Below are 21,707 nucleotides of genomic sequence, written 5' to 3' on the forward strand. Positions count from 1 at the left end.
GAATACTCCTAGTCTCACCCATATGTGATTTAGATGATTCAGAAGATGAGATTTTTGGATTTGGAGTTGATTTAAGACTTTGGGGATGATGTGATGGGATGAATGTGTTCTGTATATGGCAAAGACTCAAATTTTTGGGAGCCAAAGAGTGAAATGTTATGGATTAAATTGTGTCCCCCCAAAACATCCTAACCTCTATGCCTGTGGCTATAATCCCATTTGGGAAGGGGTTGTCTTTGTTATGTTAATGGGACAGGATTGCTGTAGGACGTGTCTTGAGTCAATCTCTTTTGCGATATAAGAGATTAAACAAGTAAGCAAGCAGAGAAGACATGGGGTATGGCAGATGTCAAAACACATGGAGATCTTCAAGGCACCAGGAAGCAGAAGTTGAAGAGTTAAGTACCATCCTCCAGAGCTGACAAAGAGAGAAAGCTTTCCACTAGAGCTGGTGCTCTGAATTCAGGTGCTCTGAATTCGGACTTAAATAGCCTCCTAAATTGTGAGAAAATAAATTTGTTTGTTAAAGCCATCCACTTGTGGTTACAGAAGCACTAGATAATCAAGACACATATATTATTGAATAATAGCAATTTGAAGCTATGAGTGTGTTTGTTTCTTAGAAAATATTTCACTCTTGCTTTGGCAGATACATGAATTAATCATGACAGATTTATCCTATTACTCAACCTATTCCTGGGAATTAAATCCTGGGGAATTTAGAAAGAAAAATCAACTGTTTAATGTCACTACATCTCTCATTCTTTTGTTCTCAGTCATTCTTGGCCAACATTTACAATATTTGAGTAATATTTTGTACCCATATGTGCCAGGTTCTACCAGTTCAATTACTCCTTTTTTCAGATACCAATTTGCAGGATCCCTGCAAATCTAAACTCTCTACCTCTGAGGGATTCTTATGTTCCAATCTCTGTCCAAACTTCTGATAATATTGCCTGCATATTTCTCCTTTCTCCCTTCCCCCATGGCATACTTAAGACTGCAGCCTCTGAGAATAGGACAGATGAAAAAACATGGAGGTCATAGTAAAATGTGCTTTTGGCAGGGAGAATGAGAAGGGACCTTTATCTTTCTTCCACCAGTACAGTTGGTGAAGCAGTTTGTTGAATAGGGACAGTAATAGCTATGATTTAGGAATTATGAAACTAATTAATTTCCCATTCTAGAGACTCAGGGAAATAAAACCTGCAAAAAATACAAGTAGGATATATAAATTTGCAATTAAAAACAGCAATTCATATGGAAGATGCCAGCTTCTAGAAATAACAATCCTTCATATTCACCCACGAGACACTTACTTGCCATCTGTGTCTGATGTAGCTGCATAGTGCAGCGGTGTGCAGCCTCTTTCATCAAGGTCATTCACACTTGCTCCTGATCCCACAAGAGCAAACAGGCACTGGTAATTGCAGTTGGCAGCAGCATAGTGCAGTGGAGATCTTTTGTGCCCAAGGTAATAGAAAAACAAAAGCCAGGGGCATACGCCAGTAAACAAAAGTGTATTTTACTCTTATACCACCCAGTTACAAATATGATCTTTACACTGAGATTTAGATTGACTTCTGCCATAGACTAAGCCTTTTAGATGGCTGGACAGAAAACTAGAAGGAAAAAGTAAGGTTGTAGAGAGCTTCTAAGAAGAGAAAATAAGATGGAAATACAGTTAAATGATTTCATGGTCCCCAGACAGTAGCATGCCCCCCCCCCCATTCCTTCAGTGAATTATACCCTCAAGTTTTGCTTAGAAACTTGTTTATTTTAACTAAGCTTCTCCCATGCTAATAAAAATGTTCCGTGTAGGTTATATCCCAGGTAGCAGCCTTTGTTTGTGCATCAGCACAGGAATAAAGGGTAAGAGAAATATAGAAGCATTAAAAAGCATCCTTAGTTCTATTAACTGCATGATAGAGCGCCACAGTAATATCAGATTTCTTAATCAATTAAGGCATGAAAGACTGCTCACTATTCAGAAGAGCTAGAGTTTTTTTTTTTTTTTTTAAATTTCAAAAGGCAGTATTTGTAGCTGTTTTTTTCCTGGTTACTGCAGTGAAACAGAATGTTACTAAATATAGGAGTCCCTATCTTAGGAGTGTAAACTATGTTGATGTGACAGAAAAGTATTATTTCGCCTTCTGGGATAATACTATAGAGATATTTTAAAAAACTTAAACAGCCCTGAATTATTTTCAAGCCTCTAAATTCAGAGTATGTTTAGAAGCTCTCCCTGTGATTTGTAGTACAGAATGCTTAAGATGCTACAAATTAACATAATTGGATTAAAACATAATTATAAAAGCAAATCATCTCTAAAAATACTGTATTTCCAAACTAAGCACGTGACTTTTATTTTGCAGGTCATTAGTTCCTCCCATTAGCAGGCTTATGGGAGCAGTCTGCTTCTCAAAGTAATTATAGGGTCAAATAGTAGTAGTTTTTCTTTTCTTATAATCATTTCTGGTCTTCTGTCACTATTGGCTTCTCCTCCTGCACTGCCCAATTACATCTACTAACACACATCTACACTTTTCCTTCTGACACACACCCTTCCCTGACATATACTCTGACATTCACAATTCTCTAACTCTGACACACACAATTTTGCTCATATTGCTGCCTCCATCTTTTAAACCAATTCAAACTGCTTTCAATCCTTTCCCATGTGATTCTAATGCAAACCAAAATCAAACCTGTAGCCGTCAAGTGAATTCTAACTCATAGTGACCCTACAGAACGGGGCAGAGCTGCCCCATAGGGTTTCCAAGGAGCAGCTGGTGGATTTGAACTGCTGACCTTTTGGTTAGCAGCCAGGCTCTTAACCACTGCACACCAGGGCTCCAGTTCTAATACACTCTGGATCAATTCCTATTCTAAGTAACTAAGTAGATAATGGTGACTTTAAGTACAGCTACCACAAATGCTACTATCAGTGAGTCCTGGGACTGAACAGTGAGAGTACTGGCCAAGCAATGAGAAAAAAAACAGAAGGGGAGAAAGAAAAATTATACATATATACTTATAACCTATTTCCTCCCTGTTTCTAGTGCTCAATATCCAGATATGGGTAGTAGAGTTTCTAACAAAGGAATAACTTGGGGAAAGGAGAACTATACTACTAAACCCTAGGTGTTTTGATTTCTTGAAGGAAAATAGGTGCCATGGGGTTTTACATTTCCATGGCCATAATTATGGAAGGGGAGGAGTGATATCAAGAGGTGTAGAGGTGCTTAAGAGGGTAAGAATGAATATTTAGAAGTTACCACCTTTAGTTGGTGGTATAGATTGAATTGTGTCCTCTAAAAATGTGTGTCAACTTCGCTAGGTCATGATTCCCAGTATTGTGTGACTGTCCACCATTTTGTCATCTGATATGATTTTCCTATGTGCTGTAAGTCCTACCTCTATGATGTTAATAAAGGAGGATTAGAGGCAGTTATGTTAAGGATACAGGACTCAATCTACGAGATCAGTCTATCTCTTTTGAGATATAAAAGAGGGAAGTGAGCAGAGACACAGGGGGATTTCTTATCAAAAAGAAAGAAGAGCTGGGAAAGCAGCCCATCCTTAGGACCCGGGGTCCCTGTGGTGAGATGCTCCTAGACCAGAGGAAGATTGATGACAAGGGCTTTCTCCCAGAACTGACAGAGAAAGCCTTCACCTGGAGTTTCCCTGAATTCTGACTGCTAGCCTCCTAGACTGTGAGAATAAATCTGTTTGTTAAAGCTACTTGCTTGTGGTATTTCTGTTGTAGCAGCACTAGATAACTAAGACGGCTGGGCCTCTCCGTAAATCATGATCACAATGCGATCTTGTTCAGTTAATTCTCATAAGTCAGTGAGAAGGTCAAGCAAGTCATTAAGTAAATAAAAGTAATTAGGCTCTTTTGAAGAACTGCATTATACCCTACCTCCCAAATTTGTCCTTTTTGTTGAAGTCTGCACCAGTATTCAGCAGAAGGTTTAGGCACTCCAAATTTCTATTCAGGAAAAATACATTAGAAACCTTAATTGTCACTGGTTTTATAATGAAACTGGAAGGTTTAAATCAGTATAAAAGCATGTTCCCAATGAGGGTAAATGTGGATAATACTGCATGGTCTACATCAAAATTGTAGGAGTACATTACACAAGTGGGTATTTCTGTAATTTAATTTTTATAAACCTGAACATCACCTTACTAAGTTGCAATGGAAACTAACTGCCAAATGAACACTCATGTTGTCTGCTGTCCTTCTGTAGGCAATTTACGTTGTGGTAGTTTTTAACTGACAGGTTTCCAGTGTGCTTGGAAGAACAAGCAGAGCCAGTCATATGTTCACAACCCATCTCTACAAATGAGACTGGCTTGGTGGTGATCTTGGTTAATCACACTTACTTTCTGAAGTTATTGTGATTTTTAAAAGTAATTATCACTGAAAATAAGGTTCTTTCAAAACATCCTTTAGATAGGTAATCATGAATTAAATAGCTTATCATAGATCCAGGCTTTAAATTATCAGACGTGTCAGACTAGCAGCATGCTTTCAGAGATTAACAGTTTTGGTTCATTCATACTAACTGCCTAGTCTCCCCAGTAGTAGTATTTAAAACTTAGTCCAAAATCTTCCAAACTCAAGATTCTCTCTTCTTATATATTAGTATGGAGTAGAGGCAAGACATAATCAGATCATCAACATTTTCCCCTCATGTTATAGTGATTAAAAAAAAAAAAATTTACCTATTTAAAGAATATTTGCACTAGTCAAAACATTCTGAATGTGTTTTCATATGAGGACATATCTTTTTAAAAAATTTATTTTCAGAAATCACTTCATTAGTTTTTTTCATTTATCCAGGAAATTAATATCTCTAATATAAAGCAACACTTCCTTTTGTAGGCTTATTCTTTCTCTTCCACTAACGAGGTATGACTTAATCTATAGAAGATGAAAAGAGCAATTCCTGCCACCTTGGATTTTCTTCTCCCAAACCATTCCTGTTATATTTTATTTCCTATTTTATGCTAGCCCAGAACTAGTAAAGAGAATCAAGGATAAGAGAAAAACTGCCATGATCAGCTATCTTTTTCTAAAAGAAATAAAAATACTTTTAACATACCCTCCAGCTGCAGCTGCATGTAGACACGTTCTGCCAAAATCATCTGGGGTATCGATATCAAATCCTACAAGGATGAATATGTCTTATATGAATGTACATTACAGTATTATGTCAAGAAACACCAAGAATCATCCAGCCACAATCCCAAACTATGAATTCTGAATAGGTGTGAAATTAGTGGGTAGAAAATAAATTAATAATGTACATTATGAAAAATTTACTACTCAAAAATTGGAGCTTTTAGAAAAAGTGCTAGAGTGCTTGTTTAAAAAGGCATAGGAAACAATCGAATATTATTCAGCAACAAAAAGGAGTATTGATACATGCTATATGACATGGATGACCCTTGAAAACAGTATGCTAGTGAAGGAAGCCAGTCACAAAAGACCACATCTTGGGTGATTCCATTTATATGAAACGTCCAGAATAGGCAAATTTATAGAGAAGAAAGCAGAGTCGTGGTTGCTTAGGACTGGAGCGGAAAGTAATAGGAATTGACTACTAATGAGGTTTGTGTAGGGGTGGGGAGTTCTATAATTGACTGTGGTGATGGCTACACACCGCTGTGAATATTACTAAAAAACACTGAACTGTCCACTGTAAGGAAACCCTGGTGGCGTAGTGGTTAAGTGCTGCAGCTGCTAACCCAGAGGTGAGCAGTTCAAATCTACCAGGCGCTCCTTGGAAACTCTATGGGGCAGTTCTACTTCGTCCTATAGGGTCGCTATGAGTCGGAATCGACTCGACAGCAGTGGGTGGATGGATCCACTTTGAACTGTATATTAGTGCTTTGTTATGTGTAGATTGTTATAAGCACTGAGAAGAGATTTTTATCACTCCCTTTCATGCATCTATGGGTATGTGAATACTTATGGACACATGGACACATGCACACACACAAATTAAAAAGAACCAAAACAAAATTAACTCACTTAAAAAAGATAATCAAGAAAAACCCAGACGAAGTGTCTTATTCTATAATGTTAATCTCACTGAATTTTACCTATAATTCTTTCAACAAACATGAGTGTTAATATACAAAACTGTTCATGTTTCTTAACATTGAGTAATAGAATATCATTTAAAATCAGTGAAGTCTTATTACATATTTAGTAATTCCATACATTTAATAAGGTCAGAGTTTTATAATAATATTTATAGAATGCCACTGATCCTGTTTTGTCTTAAACCAACTATGCTTACGGTATTTAAACAGTAATTAGACACGGTATAAATAATTCCACAAATCTAGTAGAAGATTCTGTAGAATGGTCCTTGGCTTTAAAAAAAAGAAGCCAAGTCCAAAAAGACATGCAAATGAAGATATTTTGCTTCTAGATATAAAGGGCCAAGCCAGGAAGATCACCATCCAATGTACAGGAGCTGCTCTAGAAATACTCCACACCCCACTCCCTGACTAACACAGGAGAGGAAATCACTGGAAAACAAAAAATTTCCCAGAGCTGAAGAGAAAATCGAGTCCTGAAATTAAAGGACCCAACTAACATCTTCTAAGAAGGGCTAATGAATGATCCTCTTTTGAACACACCTATCTGTACATTTAGGAAAAGCAGAATAAAAGAGATAGTCTTAAAATTTGGGGGGCTGGGGAGACAAAGAAAGGAGAATCAGTTTGCTAATAAGGTTCTGCTTACCTGAAGAAAGCAGCTTTCTGCAGCAATCTGAAAAGCCACTTAAGGCTGCCAAATGGAGGGGGAACATTCCATGTATGCCCCGCCTAAGGAAAGCAAGACAGTACTCTCTTTACAGCACAAGAAAATGCAATCATTTAAGTAAATTACATGGAAATTACGTAAGTGAGAATCAACTAGATCAGTCAAAATCTCCAGCACTTTAGCGAAGAATCTGGCAGCATCTAGTAAGGTTTCAGGTAGGCGTAACTTAATTAACCAGCAATTCTCCTAGAGTAGGGTCTTTCAGACTCAGCACTATTGCATTTTGGACTTTGTTGTCTGGAGACGGACGGGGTGGCGAAAGCTGTCCCATGCACTGTAGGATGTTCAGCGGCGTCCCTGAGCTCTATCCATTAGGTGCCGGTAACAACTTCTCCCAATTTTGACAACCAAAAGTATGTCCAAACATTTGCCTGGGGAGCAAAATTCACACCACCACCACCACCACCTCCTGCCCACCACTGGGAATCCTTCCCACAGAAAAACACACACAACAATGTTCACTGCAGTATTTCTTGTAATAGGAAAAAAAATATTGTATCCACATGACTGAATTAACAGTTTGTTTTAAAAAAAGAAGTTGCAAAAAAAGAAGATATATGTAGTAGCATTCCATTTACAGAAGGTCTAAAACTTGTCAATAAATATATAAATAAATGTAATAAAAGTATTAAAAACATACACAGGGATGATGAACATCAATTTAAGTGGGTTTTTTTTTTTTAAGTAATTTATTTTTGTTGTTAATATACACAGAAGAGTACACACCAATTCAACAATTTTACATGTATGACTCAGCGACACTGATTACATTCTTGGAGGTGTGTAACCATTCTCACTCTCGTTTTCCAAACTGTTCCTTCTCCATTAACATAAACTCACTGCCCTCTGTCTAATCTTTTGAGTTGCTATTGTCAATTTGATCCCACATAGACAGATCTCAAAAGAGCACAATACTCAAGGCAGACATTTTTTAGTAGTTAAGCTAAACTTTGGTTTTAAGAAGATTTTAGTGGTATTTTTGGTAAGGGTGTTTACTTTTGCAGAGAGTGCAAGAGAACCCATCTTTCAGTAAAATTTTACACGGAAACTTTAAGATATAGAACAGCTAAAAGTGAACTGTTCTAACCAAAGCAGGGGATAGGGGTCTCCCAGCAGCAGCTACCAAAGCGTCTCTGAGTTCTGCAGAAGACAGTGTGAACATCACTATCTTCAAATACTGTTTGGATAAAAAAGAAAAGCATTTGGTATGCACCATATTTTTTCAGGTCTTTATTTACTTCTAGATTAAAAATAGAGACTTCCTGATCAAAATGGGGAAAATACAGAAATTTAAAATTTTCATGGACTCCAGACTTTCCAGAGCCATGAAGGCTGGATGAACCCCTGAAACTATTACTCTGAGATAATCTTTAAACCTTAAACCAAAAACATCCCCTGACGTCTTCTTAAAACCAAACAATCTAGCTTAACCAGTAAAAGCATCTGCCTGGAGCATCATACTCTTTTAAGAACTATCCATATGGGATCAACTTGAAAGATTACTTAAGAGCCTTAGGGGGTAGTGAGTTTATGTCAACGGGGGAGGAACAACTCAGTAAAGGAGGGTGAGAATGGTTGCACAACTAGAAGAACGTAATCAATGTCACTGAATTGTATATGCAGAAAATGATGAATTGGTGCATGTTTTGCTGTGTGTATTCTCAACAACAACAAAATTAAAAAAAAAAGAGAGAGAGACCACAAAAATTACAAGCTTTGATCAAAATTGTATATTATTCGTAATCTAGAAAGAACTGGGGTAAAAAAGCGAAACAAAAATACTTTATGCTGGCTTACCAACTAAAATTGTACTTAAACAGTCTATCTCATCACATTGTCAACACAAAAAGATAAAGAAAAAGCTCAAACAATTAGTACGATATCGAGGACAAAGCCCCTATTTCCACCGGGAAGATGTGGAGAACTGAAATCCACTTTCGTCTGTGCGTCCCTGTCACAGCTCGCAACGCCTTGGTGAGTGCTACTTACTTTGCCGTGTCAGCACCACTTGTAATAAGAGTGTTGATCAGCAGCTCGTGGCCATACCGAGCTGCTATGTGCAAAGGGGTGTTGCCATTCTTATCCTCACAGTCGATTACAGCTCCTGCCATAAAGAATGCGTTGTCAGACTCTGGACTATATAAAGGTCAGTCAAACCTATCACATGAAAAAGAATATAAAATGCTGCTCGAGCACAAACTAATGGATATAACAATTCCAGCTAGATTTTAGTCACAGAATATTTATTAGGCCAGGCACTAGGGTTAGAGATGTCATTTTAAAAGTAGTTTTGAGAACTGAGCATAAGATTTTAATAGGTTTTCAACTGACAAAAGGTTCTGAGGTCCAGTAAGTTTGGAAATCAATGTATTACAACAAAATTAACATATTTCTTTAGAGTAAGACTTCTCAGACCTTTAATGCATATACCCTGTGCATCATCAAGAAGGCTGCATGCATGCTTCACAAATGACTTGATCATGAACCTACTCCTACTTTTCCCTTGTAAAACCATTAACACCTATTATTTTGAGGACTACTAACAAACACCTCCTTAGAACATACATGGCTCGGGAAACAATGATTTAAAGCAATGCATTTAAAAGTTCTTTTTATTTAAAAGGTTACTTTGTCTAGTACTAATTCAAATGCACAAGAACACAAGTTCAGAAAATAAAATCCTGACATAGTTCAACATGTTCAATAGAGGAAAAACGATAAATACAACAGATGTCTGTTCATATATATACAACAAATTACAGCAAGAAGGCAATTTTATGCTTAGCAACGTTTAAGAGAGTAATCACTAACTGCTAGAAAAATAATAATGTAGTTCAGGGGAAACAAAGCAAAAATAAATGAAAAAAAAAAGTATGAAAGACACATACATAGCATTCTATATTCTTTATTACTTGACTTCATGAGATATGAAGTCAAATATTAAAAATATATAGGCTGCTATGACAATTCTTCAATGCCATTCATTCTGTGGATATTTTTACTACATTTAAGAAAATACAAAAAACAGAAATACTTTTTACCACTCTGGATAATGGTTTGTGATCTGGAGAATCTACCGTGGAGGGCAGTCATGTGCAGTGGGGTTTTCCCATCTTTGCTCTGAAATAATTGAACAAAAGAAATTTAAGATAACCCTATTGTGCCCATAATATGTAATTCTTAGTTTTATTTTGAATATCCTCTTGTATTTTAGTTTATATGAATATTGCTCAAGCATTAAGTTCAACTGAAGCCACTGGAAAGAAAACACATAAAGCAGTCGCTGTCAAGCTGACTCTGACTTGTGGCTGCCCGGTGCGTGTCCGATCAGAGTAGGACTCTGCTCAATGGGGTTTTCAGGAGCAGATCACCAGGTCTTTTTTCCAAGTGCCCCTGGGTGGACTTGAACATCTCCCTTTTGGTTACCAGCTAAGTGCATTAACTCTTTGCACTACCCAGGGACTCCAGGAAGTAAAACTGTTACTTAAAGTTATGAACTAACATGTTTAAGCATGTGCCTCATAAACTACAAATATACAAAACAAAAAACCTCGATGCCTACAGTTTGTAAAAAGCTGTTAATATCATTCTTATTTCATAGGTGGGGAAACTAAAGCACAAGGATTTTAAATGATTTGGCTAAGTCACATAATAGGGAGCGGTAGCCAGGATATGCTTCCCAAGTTCTGGACTCAAAATTTCTCATTGCTATAATGCTTTTATTCTAAAGAAATCCTGAATCCCTCCTCAATTAGGAAAAAGCGTATGTCAGAACTAACTTCAGCCATCAAAATTATAAAAACTTACATAATTTGTTTATGATTATCTATAATAAAAATTTTGGGCTCTTTTCTCAAACTACTTAAAATAATAAATCAGATAGACTGGCTGTGCAAGTGTATATGTCATGTTGAAATTCTGAAATTCTAAAGGAGCTCCAAAACAATCCCTGAATTAGGTGATGTGTTTTTCTTCCCTAAAATCTTTTGGTTAATCAAAACCAGTATACATGACCACACAAAGGGAAGGGACTGTTCTGCAACTCCTAATCCCTCAGCTGTATTCAGCGTACTTTCTGCATATATACTCAAAATTGAAAAATGACACATAAGATATCTTTAAGAAATTCTCAGACATTTTAATAATGGAACATTAGAACATCATCATAAAGGTAATACATCCTCTCGGTATTCAATTCCATAATTTTATATAAATTTTTTCAAGCAAGCAAGGGATCCAGTTGGCAAGTAATCTTAGAGAATCTTCAATCATTTGGAGGCAGTGTGTGCACAGGACGGAAAAAACAAAAGACACACATAGAATCTGGAATCAGAATAACCTGAGCATGAACCCTGGCTCTGCCACATACCACAAGTAAGATTTTGGACAAGTTGCCTAACCTCTTTGAGCCTTCACTTCCTCTGTTGAAAATGGGGATGCTTTTTTTATCACCTATGCTCCGTAAGTCTGCTGTGCAGAGTAAATACAACAAACTTTGTAAAACAGCCATTTAACACACCAGTGCCTGTTACAGTATGAACTATTATTTCTATCTGCTGTTCTTTTTTAATTTATTTGCCAGTTGTTATTCTTTTAGCCAGAAAAAAACAAAAGAAAATTAAAAAGCACAAAAGGATTTTAGTAAAGGGATTCTGGCTTCTAGTGTCTTTTCTTAAATGTCCGCTTTATGGTATATCTTGATTTTTAATGTTAATCTTTCGCCTACATTCTCAAACGTAAATGAATAAATAACCTGTAATAAAACTTTGAGTTCATAAGGTAATTAAATTTAAAAGACATAAACAGATAACCTACATAGCAAGCACTATGTTCTAAAAAAAAAAAAAAAAAGTTCTAAGCACGGTTTTAAAGCACTTCACATTTATTCATCATTTAATCCTCACAATAACCCTATGAGATAGGTGTCATTAACCCTATTTTACAGATGAGGAAATTTAGGCCCTGGAGTTAAGTAATCTGCCAAGTACTTTACTATAAATCTGTAAGTGCCACTGGGTGGGTCACCATTCTTACATTCTATGGTCATAAAATGTATTCCTAACGCACAAAGGAAAAAAAGATTCCGATTCCCACCTGAAAAGTTCCCCTTAAGTCAACATTGGGGAGGAGCACATTTCTTTCTTTCTAAATTGGGGAAACAATGGGGAGATTTTTTAGGTTACCTTAAATCATTTTAGACTCAAACTAGGAGTCTTAAATAAAAAACAGAAACCCAAAACCAAACCAAACCCGTTGCCATCGAGTTGATTCCGACTCATAGAGACCCTACAGACAGAGTGCAACTACCCAGTAGGGTTTCCAAGAAGCAGATGGTAGATTTAAACTACCGACCTTTTGGTTAGCAGCTGAGCTCTTAACCGTTGCACCACCAAATTCCTAAGAGCTGGTTTCACAGGCAGCCAAAACAAAAACAAAAACAAAAAAAGCCACATGCAGTACTGACCAAGATTTATTCCTAAAGAAGAACAGGAAAGGATAAAAACCAAAATCAAACCCACTGCTGTTGATTCCGACTCATAGTGACCCTATAAGTACACAGCAGAACTGCTCCATAGGGTTTCCAAGGAGTGCCTGGTGGATTCAAACTGCTGACCTTTTAATTGGCAGCTGAATTCTTAAGGACTACGCCACCAGGGTTTCTAGGATGTGGGATGCGGATGGGAAAGGGTGTGAGTGATGTGATGCAGAAGGGCTCATGGCAGGCCAGGTTATAAAAGCCAGACTCATACCGCCTTTTAAACCCCATTCATTCTATCACTTTGTAGGACAATCACTTCGGAAACTTACAAACCAAATTATTACAACCTTAAACTCACACTCCAATCTCTAGTCACAACAAAATGGAGAATGGGGTAGGAGGTGAAGATGAAGCAGGGACAAAGGGGAGATACTATGATACAGAGACATGAGAGGTAGCAAATTTTTTTTTTTTTTAATATTATAGGGTAAGTGTCAAGACCTTAGTCCCTTAGTCAATCAATAATTTGATGAACACCGATTTGACAATTATAGGAAATAAAGGTGTCCAGAATGAATACATATTCTCTTGCTGGTTGAAAACTCACAGCTATCAACAATTTTTATGTAATTTCAGAGTTGGAAGGATCTTAGAAGGCATCAATAACATAGGCAATGTGTTCCAACAGAATTCGGCAAAAATATAATTGAACCACTTTATATAAATGGGATGTCATACGACTTTAGTCAAGGTTAAAATTCTGTTTTCGGCCAACATCACAGGCTGTTGCCTTCAAATCTACTTACTCACATCTTAACTTCCTTGGTAAAAAATTCCTTTGTCATATATAAAACCTGTCACTGATTTCTTTTAAACTCCAAATTGAATCATCAGTGTGAGTATTATAACAATTTAGTCTCTAATAGGACTGATGCTCAATTCTAAATTTCAAAAGAAAATATAGGAAAAAAATCAGTTACTGGAGTCAACTATGTAGATACCAATATACAAACCAAGCAATTCATTCTCACCAAATTAAATATTTGTGCCTAAATGGCACTGTATAAAACAAATGGGGAGCTCAATCTTTACCTTTTAAAGACACCATTATATAAGTGGAAAGTTGTATAATAGTTATGATATAGGTAAGCTTCCTATTTCCATGATACTTAATATTTTAACACACAAAGATTTTAACTGCAGCCACTTCATGATCATAAACAAGTCTCATAGAAATTGAAAAAATATGTTGTGGTCTTTGCTTTTAAGGAATGTTAAGATAATTTCAAAATTTCTATTTTTGAAATAGCCTAATCTTCATTAAAAAATACTGCTGTGCCTCTGACAAAAAAGGCACCAAAGAACCCTTCCCCCTCCGCCCCCCGAGTTTAATTATTTTTTGGGTCCTGATTATCCAAATAGCAGAAACCCTTCAAATTAAAATAAGCAGTTCAAAATCATTATCAATAAATTTTTAAGTAATTACTTAAACTATTTAAAAAACAAAACTTTGGTAGGGATCTGACCGAGAACTGAAAACTGTAAATGTATATTCTTAAGACATTTTAACCCTAAGCATAACAGGGGTTGTTTATATTACCTCATATGTCCTTCTTTCCGTCTGATTTGTATAAATTTTGTCACTTAGCTGGGAAAGGGGGCAATTTAGACCTAATTACAGATGGACTTGCTGCTGCTACAGCTGTTGGGACAGGACAGTGGCATCACTGAAGGCTTTTTAGAAGTTGGGTAAGAAAGTGAATTTCTTTCTCTATCAGCCTGAAAGACACTGGCATATCACACCTGCAAAACGACATGTAATTAAAGCCCTCTGAAGACCACATTTTAAGCTTAATTTTTTTTTTTTCCTAGTCCTAAACGGTTCAATTTTGTTTATGGTTTTCTTCATACCACAAGACGCGGTTTGGCAAGTGCCCGCCCAATGGATGAACTGATGAATCAATATCAGAAATGATCGGTGAAAGCACCTTGGAAAAGCTGGAATGATGATTATATATTATAAAGAAGTGATGCTCGAAACTTTGGTTGCATTGTGCTTTCTCAAAGAATTGTACAGTGAAAGTACATTTATTTTGGTTCCAGAATTTTCTTGTATTTCTAAAACCCAAATGTTCCCTCCTGAAAGTGACTGTGACCAAATAAACAAATGCAACTATTCTTTATGTGCAACAGATATTTTGTGTTTCCAAAATCGTGAAAGATTTCAAAACAGAACAGTTGAAAAACTTGTAAAGTGAGCATCCATATACATATCATCTAGAGTCTACCGCTGAGCTTTTACTATATATGTGCTTTGCCACGTATCAATCTCTCCATCCACCATTTATTTAATTCTTCTTCTTATCTGATGCATTTTAAAATTAGTTGTAGACTTTAAGTATGCCACTTCTAAACACTTCAGCATGCATATCATTAACTAGAGTTCAACATTAGTTTTCTTCCTTCTGAGGGAAAATTTATATACAATTAAGTGTACAAATCTTATATACACCACTTTATGACTTTTGACAAATGCTTATCTGTATAACTCAAAGCCTTCTCAAAATGCAGACTACCGCCATCACCACTGTAAGTTCCCTCATGTCTCTTTCCCAGTCAACTCCTCTGCTACCCTCTCCTCACAGAGGTTAACCATCATTCTCCGTTTTTTCAACTAGAGATTCTTGAACCTTGTATCAATGAACTTTTGTCTGATATAGAACCTTCTGTAAGTGGAATCGGTAAATACTTTTGTGTAAGGCTTTCATTCAGCAAAATATTTTTAAGATTCATCTGTTTTCTTAAGGCTATCAGTATTTTATTCCTTTATTGCTGAATGGTATTCATTACTGACATTGTTTTAAACATAGAACTCCTAAATCCGTAAAGTATGGATTCTGATTTTGTTTCATACCTTCATATTGACATCAGCTCCATTGCTAACCAGAAGCTCCAAACACAACGCTCCATGTGTTGATGCAGCAGCAAAGTGCAAAGGAGTAAATCCTTTTTCATTCTTTTGATTTACATTAGCACCACAGTCTATCAGTTCATTCACTACAACATCCTGTCCATTATAGCAGGCTACATGAAGAGGTGTATTTCCATAAGCATTTGGTTCATTCATCTATTGGGAGAAAAAATGTAAATGTTAGGGTAGTCTTACTAATTGTCACTGCTGTAAATTATTTTAGCAACCTTGTAATTGGTGTCAAATAGATTTTGTACACGCAGAAAACATAATTCACATAAACAAAGACAACCTCAGGGCAAAACTGAATGATTCCAAGAGATGTTTCAGGAAAATGAAACCAAAATAATGTACTTTTAAAAGCCAAAACAAAAATACACTGAAAATTCTAAATATATTCAACAGCATGCATATTTTCAAACTTTTCACCCTGTAGTAATGAAAGACTGAAGTCAGTAATGAAGTAGACTCAGTATTTTAAGAAACAAGTGGTAGTGTCTTCTACTTACTTAATTCATTTTTGCTACAGGCTTGGGTTCTAGATATTTTCCAGCCTTACACGTTGACATTTTGCCAAAAGTCCAAAGAATGTGCTCAAGAATGAGAAATAATTCAAGCAACTCAAGTTTTTTTCTTTCTAATTCCAATGAACAATATGAGGCAACACTTTAAAGTTTAGATGACTTTTGTGTAATAAACAAATTGGCCTAGCCTAAAAAAAGGTATGGCCTTTGCCCTCAGCTTCTGGGTGATCTATGTCATATCTAATTAGGAGTGTTCTTGTTTAGGGTGGGAGCTGGTCACACCAGAAAGAACCACCATGTAATTTAGGGTGGGGATTTTGGGTCACTCAGTATCAGTGGACCAGAAGATTGATTGATGGTGTGGGCAATCAGTCGATAAATCATGCCTACATAATAAAGTCCCAATAACAACTCAGAACAATGAAGCTCAAGTGGGCCTCCCCGGCAACACTTCATGTGTACTGTCACACATTGCCGTGAGGAGTAATGTGTCTTCACTCCACTGGAAGAGCGCAAAGGAAGCTTTGCATTTAGAGCCCTTGGGGACCCTACCCTACGCATCTCAGTGATCTTAATCTGTATCCTGTCCCTGTAAAAACTGTACCCTTGAGTATGACAACTTTCGGTCAGTTCTGTGAGCCTTTCTAGCAAATTATCAAAACTGAGGGTGATTTTGGAAACTACCCAAACTTGCAATTGGTGTCAGAAGTGTGGAGAGTGTGCCTTATAACTTTGTAGCTGGCCCCAATTTATCACAACTTAATATTTTCTTTTCTGAGATCCCTGGTAAAAGAAATTAGAGGAAGTAGAAAAGTAACACTCAACTTTATTTAAAGTACCTAGGTTTCATTTCTGTTTATATTACACCATATTCTTTTGATCTTTCCATTATCTGTAATCCTTACTTTCTAAGAAGTCCATTTTTAAAAAAAGAAGTTAGGTCGTACCAAATGCTTGACAGACTCTTGGTGGCTCAGGGCAGAAGAAAAAGAAAAAAAGTATGGCAAAATTAAAATGAAAATTAGAAAGACCACACATACTGAGTTAAATAGTGTCCTTCAAAATTTCATGTCCACCTAGAACCTGTGAATGTGACCTTATTTGGAAATAAAGTCTTTGCAGACGTAATCAAGTTAATATGAGGCCGAACTGCATTAGTGTGGCCCCTAATCCAATTAATGGTGTCCTTACAAGAAGAGGGAAATCTGGACGCAAATATACACAGGGAGAATGCCATGTGAAGACAAGAGGCAGAACTTGGAGCAATACGTCTATAAGCCAAGGAAAATGAAGACTTATCAGCAACCACCGGAAGCTAGGAGACAGGCATGCAATAGATTCTCCCTCAGAACCTCCAGAAGGAACCAAATTGACAATCTATTGTTTCAGACTTTCTGGTAATCTGTTAAAGCAGCCCCAGGAAACTAATTATTGCTGTTGTTAGGTGCCATGGAGTCAGTTCTGACTCACTGATCCTCCGTACAACAGAATGAAACACTCCTGGTCCTGTGCCATCTTCACAATTGTTGTTATGCTTGAGCCCATTGTTGCAACCACTGCGTCAATCCATCTCACTGGTGGTTGTCATGGAATGAATTGTGTCCCCCCAAAATATATGTCAACTTGGTTAGGCCATGATTCCCAGTACTGTGTGGTTGCTCTCGATTTTGTGATTGTAATTTTATGTTAAAGAGGATGAGGGTGGGATTGTAACACCCTTACTAAGGTCACACCCCTGATCCAATGTAAAGGATGCTTTCCTGGAGTGTGGCCTGTACCACCTTTTATCTTACAAGAGATAAAAGGAAAAGGGAAGCAAGCAGAGAGTGGGTACCTTATACTACCAAGAAGCACCAGGAGCAGAGTAAGTCCTTTGGACCCGGGGTTCCTGCACAGAGAAGCTCCTAGTCCAGGGGAAGATTGACGAGAACGACCTTCCTCCAGACCAGACAGAGAAAGCCTTCCCTTGGAGCTGACGCCTTGAATTTGGACCTCTAGCCTACCAGACCATGAGAAAATACATTTTTCTTTGTTAAAGCCATCCACTTGTGGTATTTCTGTTATCGTAGCACTAGATGACTAAGATAGGGACCTTCTTCTTTTTTTGCTGATTCTCTACCAAGCATGGTGTCATTCTCCAGGGACTGGTCCCTCTTGATAATATGTCCAAAGTATGTGAGATGAAGTCTCACAATCCTCACTTCTAAGAAGCGTTCTGGCTGTATTTCTTAGAACACAGATTTGTTCATTCTTCTGGCTGTCCATAGCATACTTAATATTCTTTGCCAACACCATAATTCAAATGTATCAATTCTTCTTTGGTCTTCCTTATTCATCATGCAGCTTTCGTAGGCATATGAGGCGAATGAAAATACCCTGACTTGGGTCAGGTGTACCTTAGTCTTCAGAGTGACATCTTTGCTCTTTAACACTTTAAAGAGGTCTTTTGCAGCACATGTGCCCAATGCAATACATCATTTGACTTTTTCACCGCTGCTTCCATGGGCATTGGTTGTGGGTCCAAGTAAAATGAAATGCTTGACAATGTCAATCTTTTTTTCGTTTATTGGTCCAGTTGTGAGGATTTCAGTTTTTTTATGTTGAGGTGCAATTCATACTGAAGGCTGTACATAGTCTTGGATCTTCATCAGTAAGTACTTCAAGTCCTCTTCATTTTCAGCAAACAAGGTTGTGTCATCTGCATACCGCACATCGTTAATTAGTCCTTCCCCCAATTAAGCCACGTCCTTCTTCATGTAGTCCAGCTTCTCAGATTATCTGCTCAGCATACAGAATGAGTAAATATGGTGAAAGGATACAATTCTGATGCACACCTTTACTGATTTTAAACCTGGAAGTATCCCCTTGTTCTGTTCGAGCGAGTGCCTCTTGGTCTGTGTACAGGTTCTTCATAAGCACAATTAAGTGTTCTGGAATTCCCATTCTTTGCAATGTTATCCATAATTTGTTAGGATCCACACAGTCTAATGCTTTTGCATAGTCAATACAGTACAGGTAAACATATTTCTGGTATTCTCTGCTTTCAACCAAGATCCATCTGACACCAGCAATGATATCCCTCGTTCCATGTCTTCTTCTGAATCCACTTTGAGTATCTAGCAGTTCACTATGTACTGTTGCAACCATTTTAAATTATTTTCAGCAAAATTTTACTTGCATGATATTAATGATATTGTTTGATAATTTCCACATTCTGTTGAGTCACTTTTTTTTTGGAATGGGCACAAATATGGATGTCTTTCAGTTGGTTGGCCAGGGAGCTGTCTTCCAAATTTCTTGGCATAGATAACTGAGTGCTTCCCAGCATTGCAGCTGGTTTGTTCCAACATCCCAACTGGTATTCCGTCAATTCCTGGAGCCTTGCCTTTCACCAATGCCTTCAGTGTAGTGTGGACTTCTTTCTTCAAAACCATCAGTTCCTGATCATGTGAAACCTCCTGAAATGGCTGAACATTGACCAACTCTTTTTGGTACAGTGACCCTGTGTATTCCTTCCATCTTCTTTTGATGCTTCCTGTGCCATTCAAGATCTTGCATAAAAAAATATTGCAACTTGAGGCTTGAATTTTTTTTTTTTTCCAGTTCTTTCAACTTGAGAAATGCCGTGCGTGTTCTCCCCGTTAGGTTTTTCTAACTCCAGGTCTTTGCACATGTCATATAATACTTTACTTTGTCTTCTTGAGCCACCCTTTGAAAGGCAACTAATACGCTATACAGTTGGAGGCTATATGTCATTAAATGGCTCTAATTCTGATTACTTATTTAGAAGAACATTCGGCCCTTAAGAGTTTACAAATTTTATACTGCTGTCAATAAAGTACATTTTTAAATTTTTATTGTGCTTTAAGTGAAAGTTTACAAATCAAGTCAGTTTCTCATGCAAAAATTTATATACACCTTATTATGTACTCCTAGTTGCTTTTCCCTTAATGAGACACCACACTCTTTCTCTCCACCCTGTACTCCCCGTGTCCATTCAGCCAGATTCTGTCCCCCTCTGCTTTCTTATCTCCTCTCCAGACAGGAGCTGCCCACATAGTCTCACGTGTCTACTTGAGCCAAGAAGCTCACTCCTCATCAGGATCATTTTCTATCGTATAGTCCAGTCCAATCCCTGTCTGAAGAGTTGGTTTTGGGAATGGTTCCAGTCTTGGACTAACGGAAGGTCTGGGGACCATGACCTCTGGAGTCCTTCTAGTCTCAGACTATTAAGTCTGGTCTTTTATGAGAATTTGAGGTGCGCATCTCACTGCTCTTCTGCTCCTCCAGGGATTCTCTGTTGTGTTCTCTGTCAGGGCAGTCATCAGTTACAGCCAGGCACCATCTAGTTCTTCTGGACACAGGCTGATGTATTCTCTGATTTATGTGGCCCTTTCTGTCTCCTGGAAACCCTGGTGGCATGGTGGTTAACTACTACGGCTGCTAACCTAGAGGTCGGCAGTTCAAATCCGCCCGGAGCTCCTTGGAAACTCTGCGGGGCAGTTCTACTCTGTCCTATGGGGTCGCTATGAGTTGGAATCAACTTGACGGCAGTGGGTTTGGTTTTTAGGTTCTGTCTCTTAGGCTCATAATTACCTTATGTCTTTGGTGTTCTGCATTCTCCTTTGGTCCAGGTGGGTTGAGACTAACTGATGCATCTTAGATGGTTGCTTGCTAGCATTTAAGACCCCAGATGCCACTTGCCAAAGTAGGATGCAGAGTGCTTTCTTAATAGATTGTATTATGCCAATTGAATTAAAGTCCCCTAAAACCATGGTCCCCAGATCCCCCCTCCCCCCAACCCCCACATACTACTCTGGTCTTCAAAGCATTTGGTTTATTCAGGAAACTTCTTTGCTTTTGATTTAGTCCAGTTGTGCTGATTCTGATAAGTGTTAAAAACTGCACCAGAATTACTTGAAACAGTCACTAGAGACAAAGCTGCCTTATTTTCACTTATAGATCAGGGGTCCTTTAAAGCATTATGTTACTTTGTTGAAACAGAGCTAACAGAAACTGTGGAGATGAAACTTTTATCCATGCACTCTGCATCATCCCACATAACAGTGTATTTGGATATTTGCAACTCGTTCTCATCTCCACACTTTAAATAACTACTTGCTTGCTTTAGGCAAAGTGCTTCACACTGTCCTTTAATTAAGAGTCTATTCAGCTCTAAAGTTCTGTCATTTATTCTTTGTTTAACTAGGCTATCACCTGCCTTTATTTAATTTTTTTCTTTTCTTTTTTGACAGCTGATTTCAGCTGCCTCCCTCTAGCAGAACCTCACTCTCTCCTCCTAATTTGCTGCTTTTAACCTGTTTTGAAGAACCAACTGAGTTTGTCAGAACTGTAACTAAAATGAGAACAAATATACTAAGAGTAGGAGTAAAGTATGTGTGCTTAAAGGACGACCTGCGAGATAGTATTCTTAGCTGTTTCAACTCAGAAATCAAATATATTCAGATAAAGCACTATCCGTTCCTAACCAGGCAGATTTTATAGTGAGGAATACTTTATTTATACAAGAAGCCTCTTATTTCCTGCCTAGCTCTTGTCAATATCCTGTAATGTGAACTGCTAGTTATTTAAAGAAAATATTAGACTAATTAGGCAAATAAGACCAACAACAATCTAGCCATGTAGGAAAAATCATCCAATTGTGTCTGATCTGCTGGCTCCCGTAGCTGAAATGGAGGTACAGGGACTGAAATATGATGGAGAAAAACTTCTATCATTCACTGTTAAAACAAATTTCACCTTGTAACATACCTTGACTAATTACATAAAAGACAAAAACATAAAATAACTTCTACCAATAATGTACTAACAAAAATATAGAAAATGGTCTATAATTTTAAACGGCTCAATTTATATACCTAC

General features: G+C 37.4%; 1 protein-coding gene across 12 annotated transcripts in view; it reads right to left on the reverse strand.

Annotated features, from left to right (window-relative positions):
* The window catches only part of ANKRD28 (ankyrin repeat domain 28), a 222,143-nt gene that overhangs the window by 31,750 nt on the left and 168,686 nt on the right, over positions 1 to 21,707 (reverse strand). For 11 of the 12 annotated variants that reach the window (XM_049870972.1, XM_049870970.1, XM_049870973.1 and 8 more), the window contains 7 exons: positions 15,244 to 15,456; positions 9,892 to 9,970; positions 8,840 to 8,954; positions 6,770 to 6,852; positions 5,115 to 5,178; positions 3,926 to 3,994; positions 1,320 to 1,460 (listed from right to left, as the gene is read on the reverse strand). In XM_049870972.1, coding sequence (XP_049726929.1) covers positions 1,320 to 1,460; positions 3,926 to 3,994; positions 5,115 to 5,178; positions 6,770 to 6,852; positions 8,840 to 8,954; positions 9,892 to 9,970; positions 15,244 to 15,456 — 764 coding nt within the window. Of the gene's footprint in view, positions 1 to 1,319; positions 1,461 to 3,925; positions 3,995 to 5,114; positions 5,179 to 6,769; positions 6,853 to 7,431; positions 8,955 to 9,891; positions 9,971 to 15,243; positions 15,457 to 21,707 lie in introns of those variants that run through there. The other variant, XM_049870980.1, reaches the window with a different exon arrangement.

The sequence above is a fragment of the Elephas maximus genome, chromosome 27, assembly GCF_024166365.1.
Source record: "Elephas maximus indicus isolate mEleMax1 chromosome 27, mEleMax1 primary haplotype, whole genome shotgun sequence".
In the NCBI taxonomy this organism is placed as follows: domain Eukaryota; kingdom Metazoa; phylum Chordata; class Mammalia; order Proboscidea; family Elephantidae; genus Elephas; species Elephas maximus.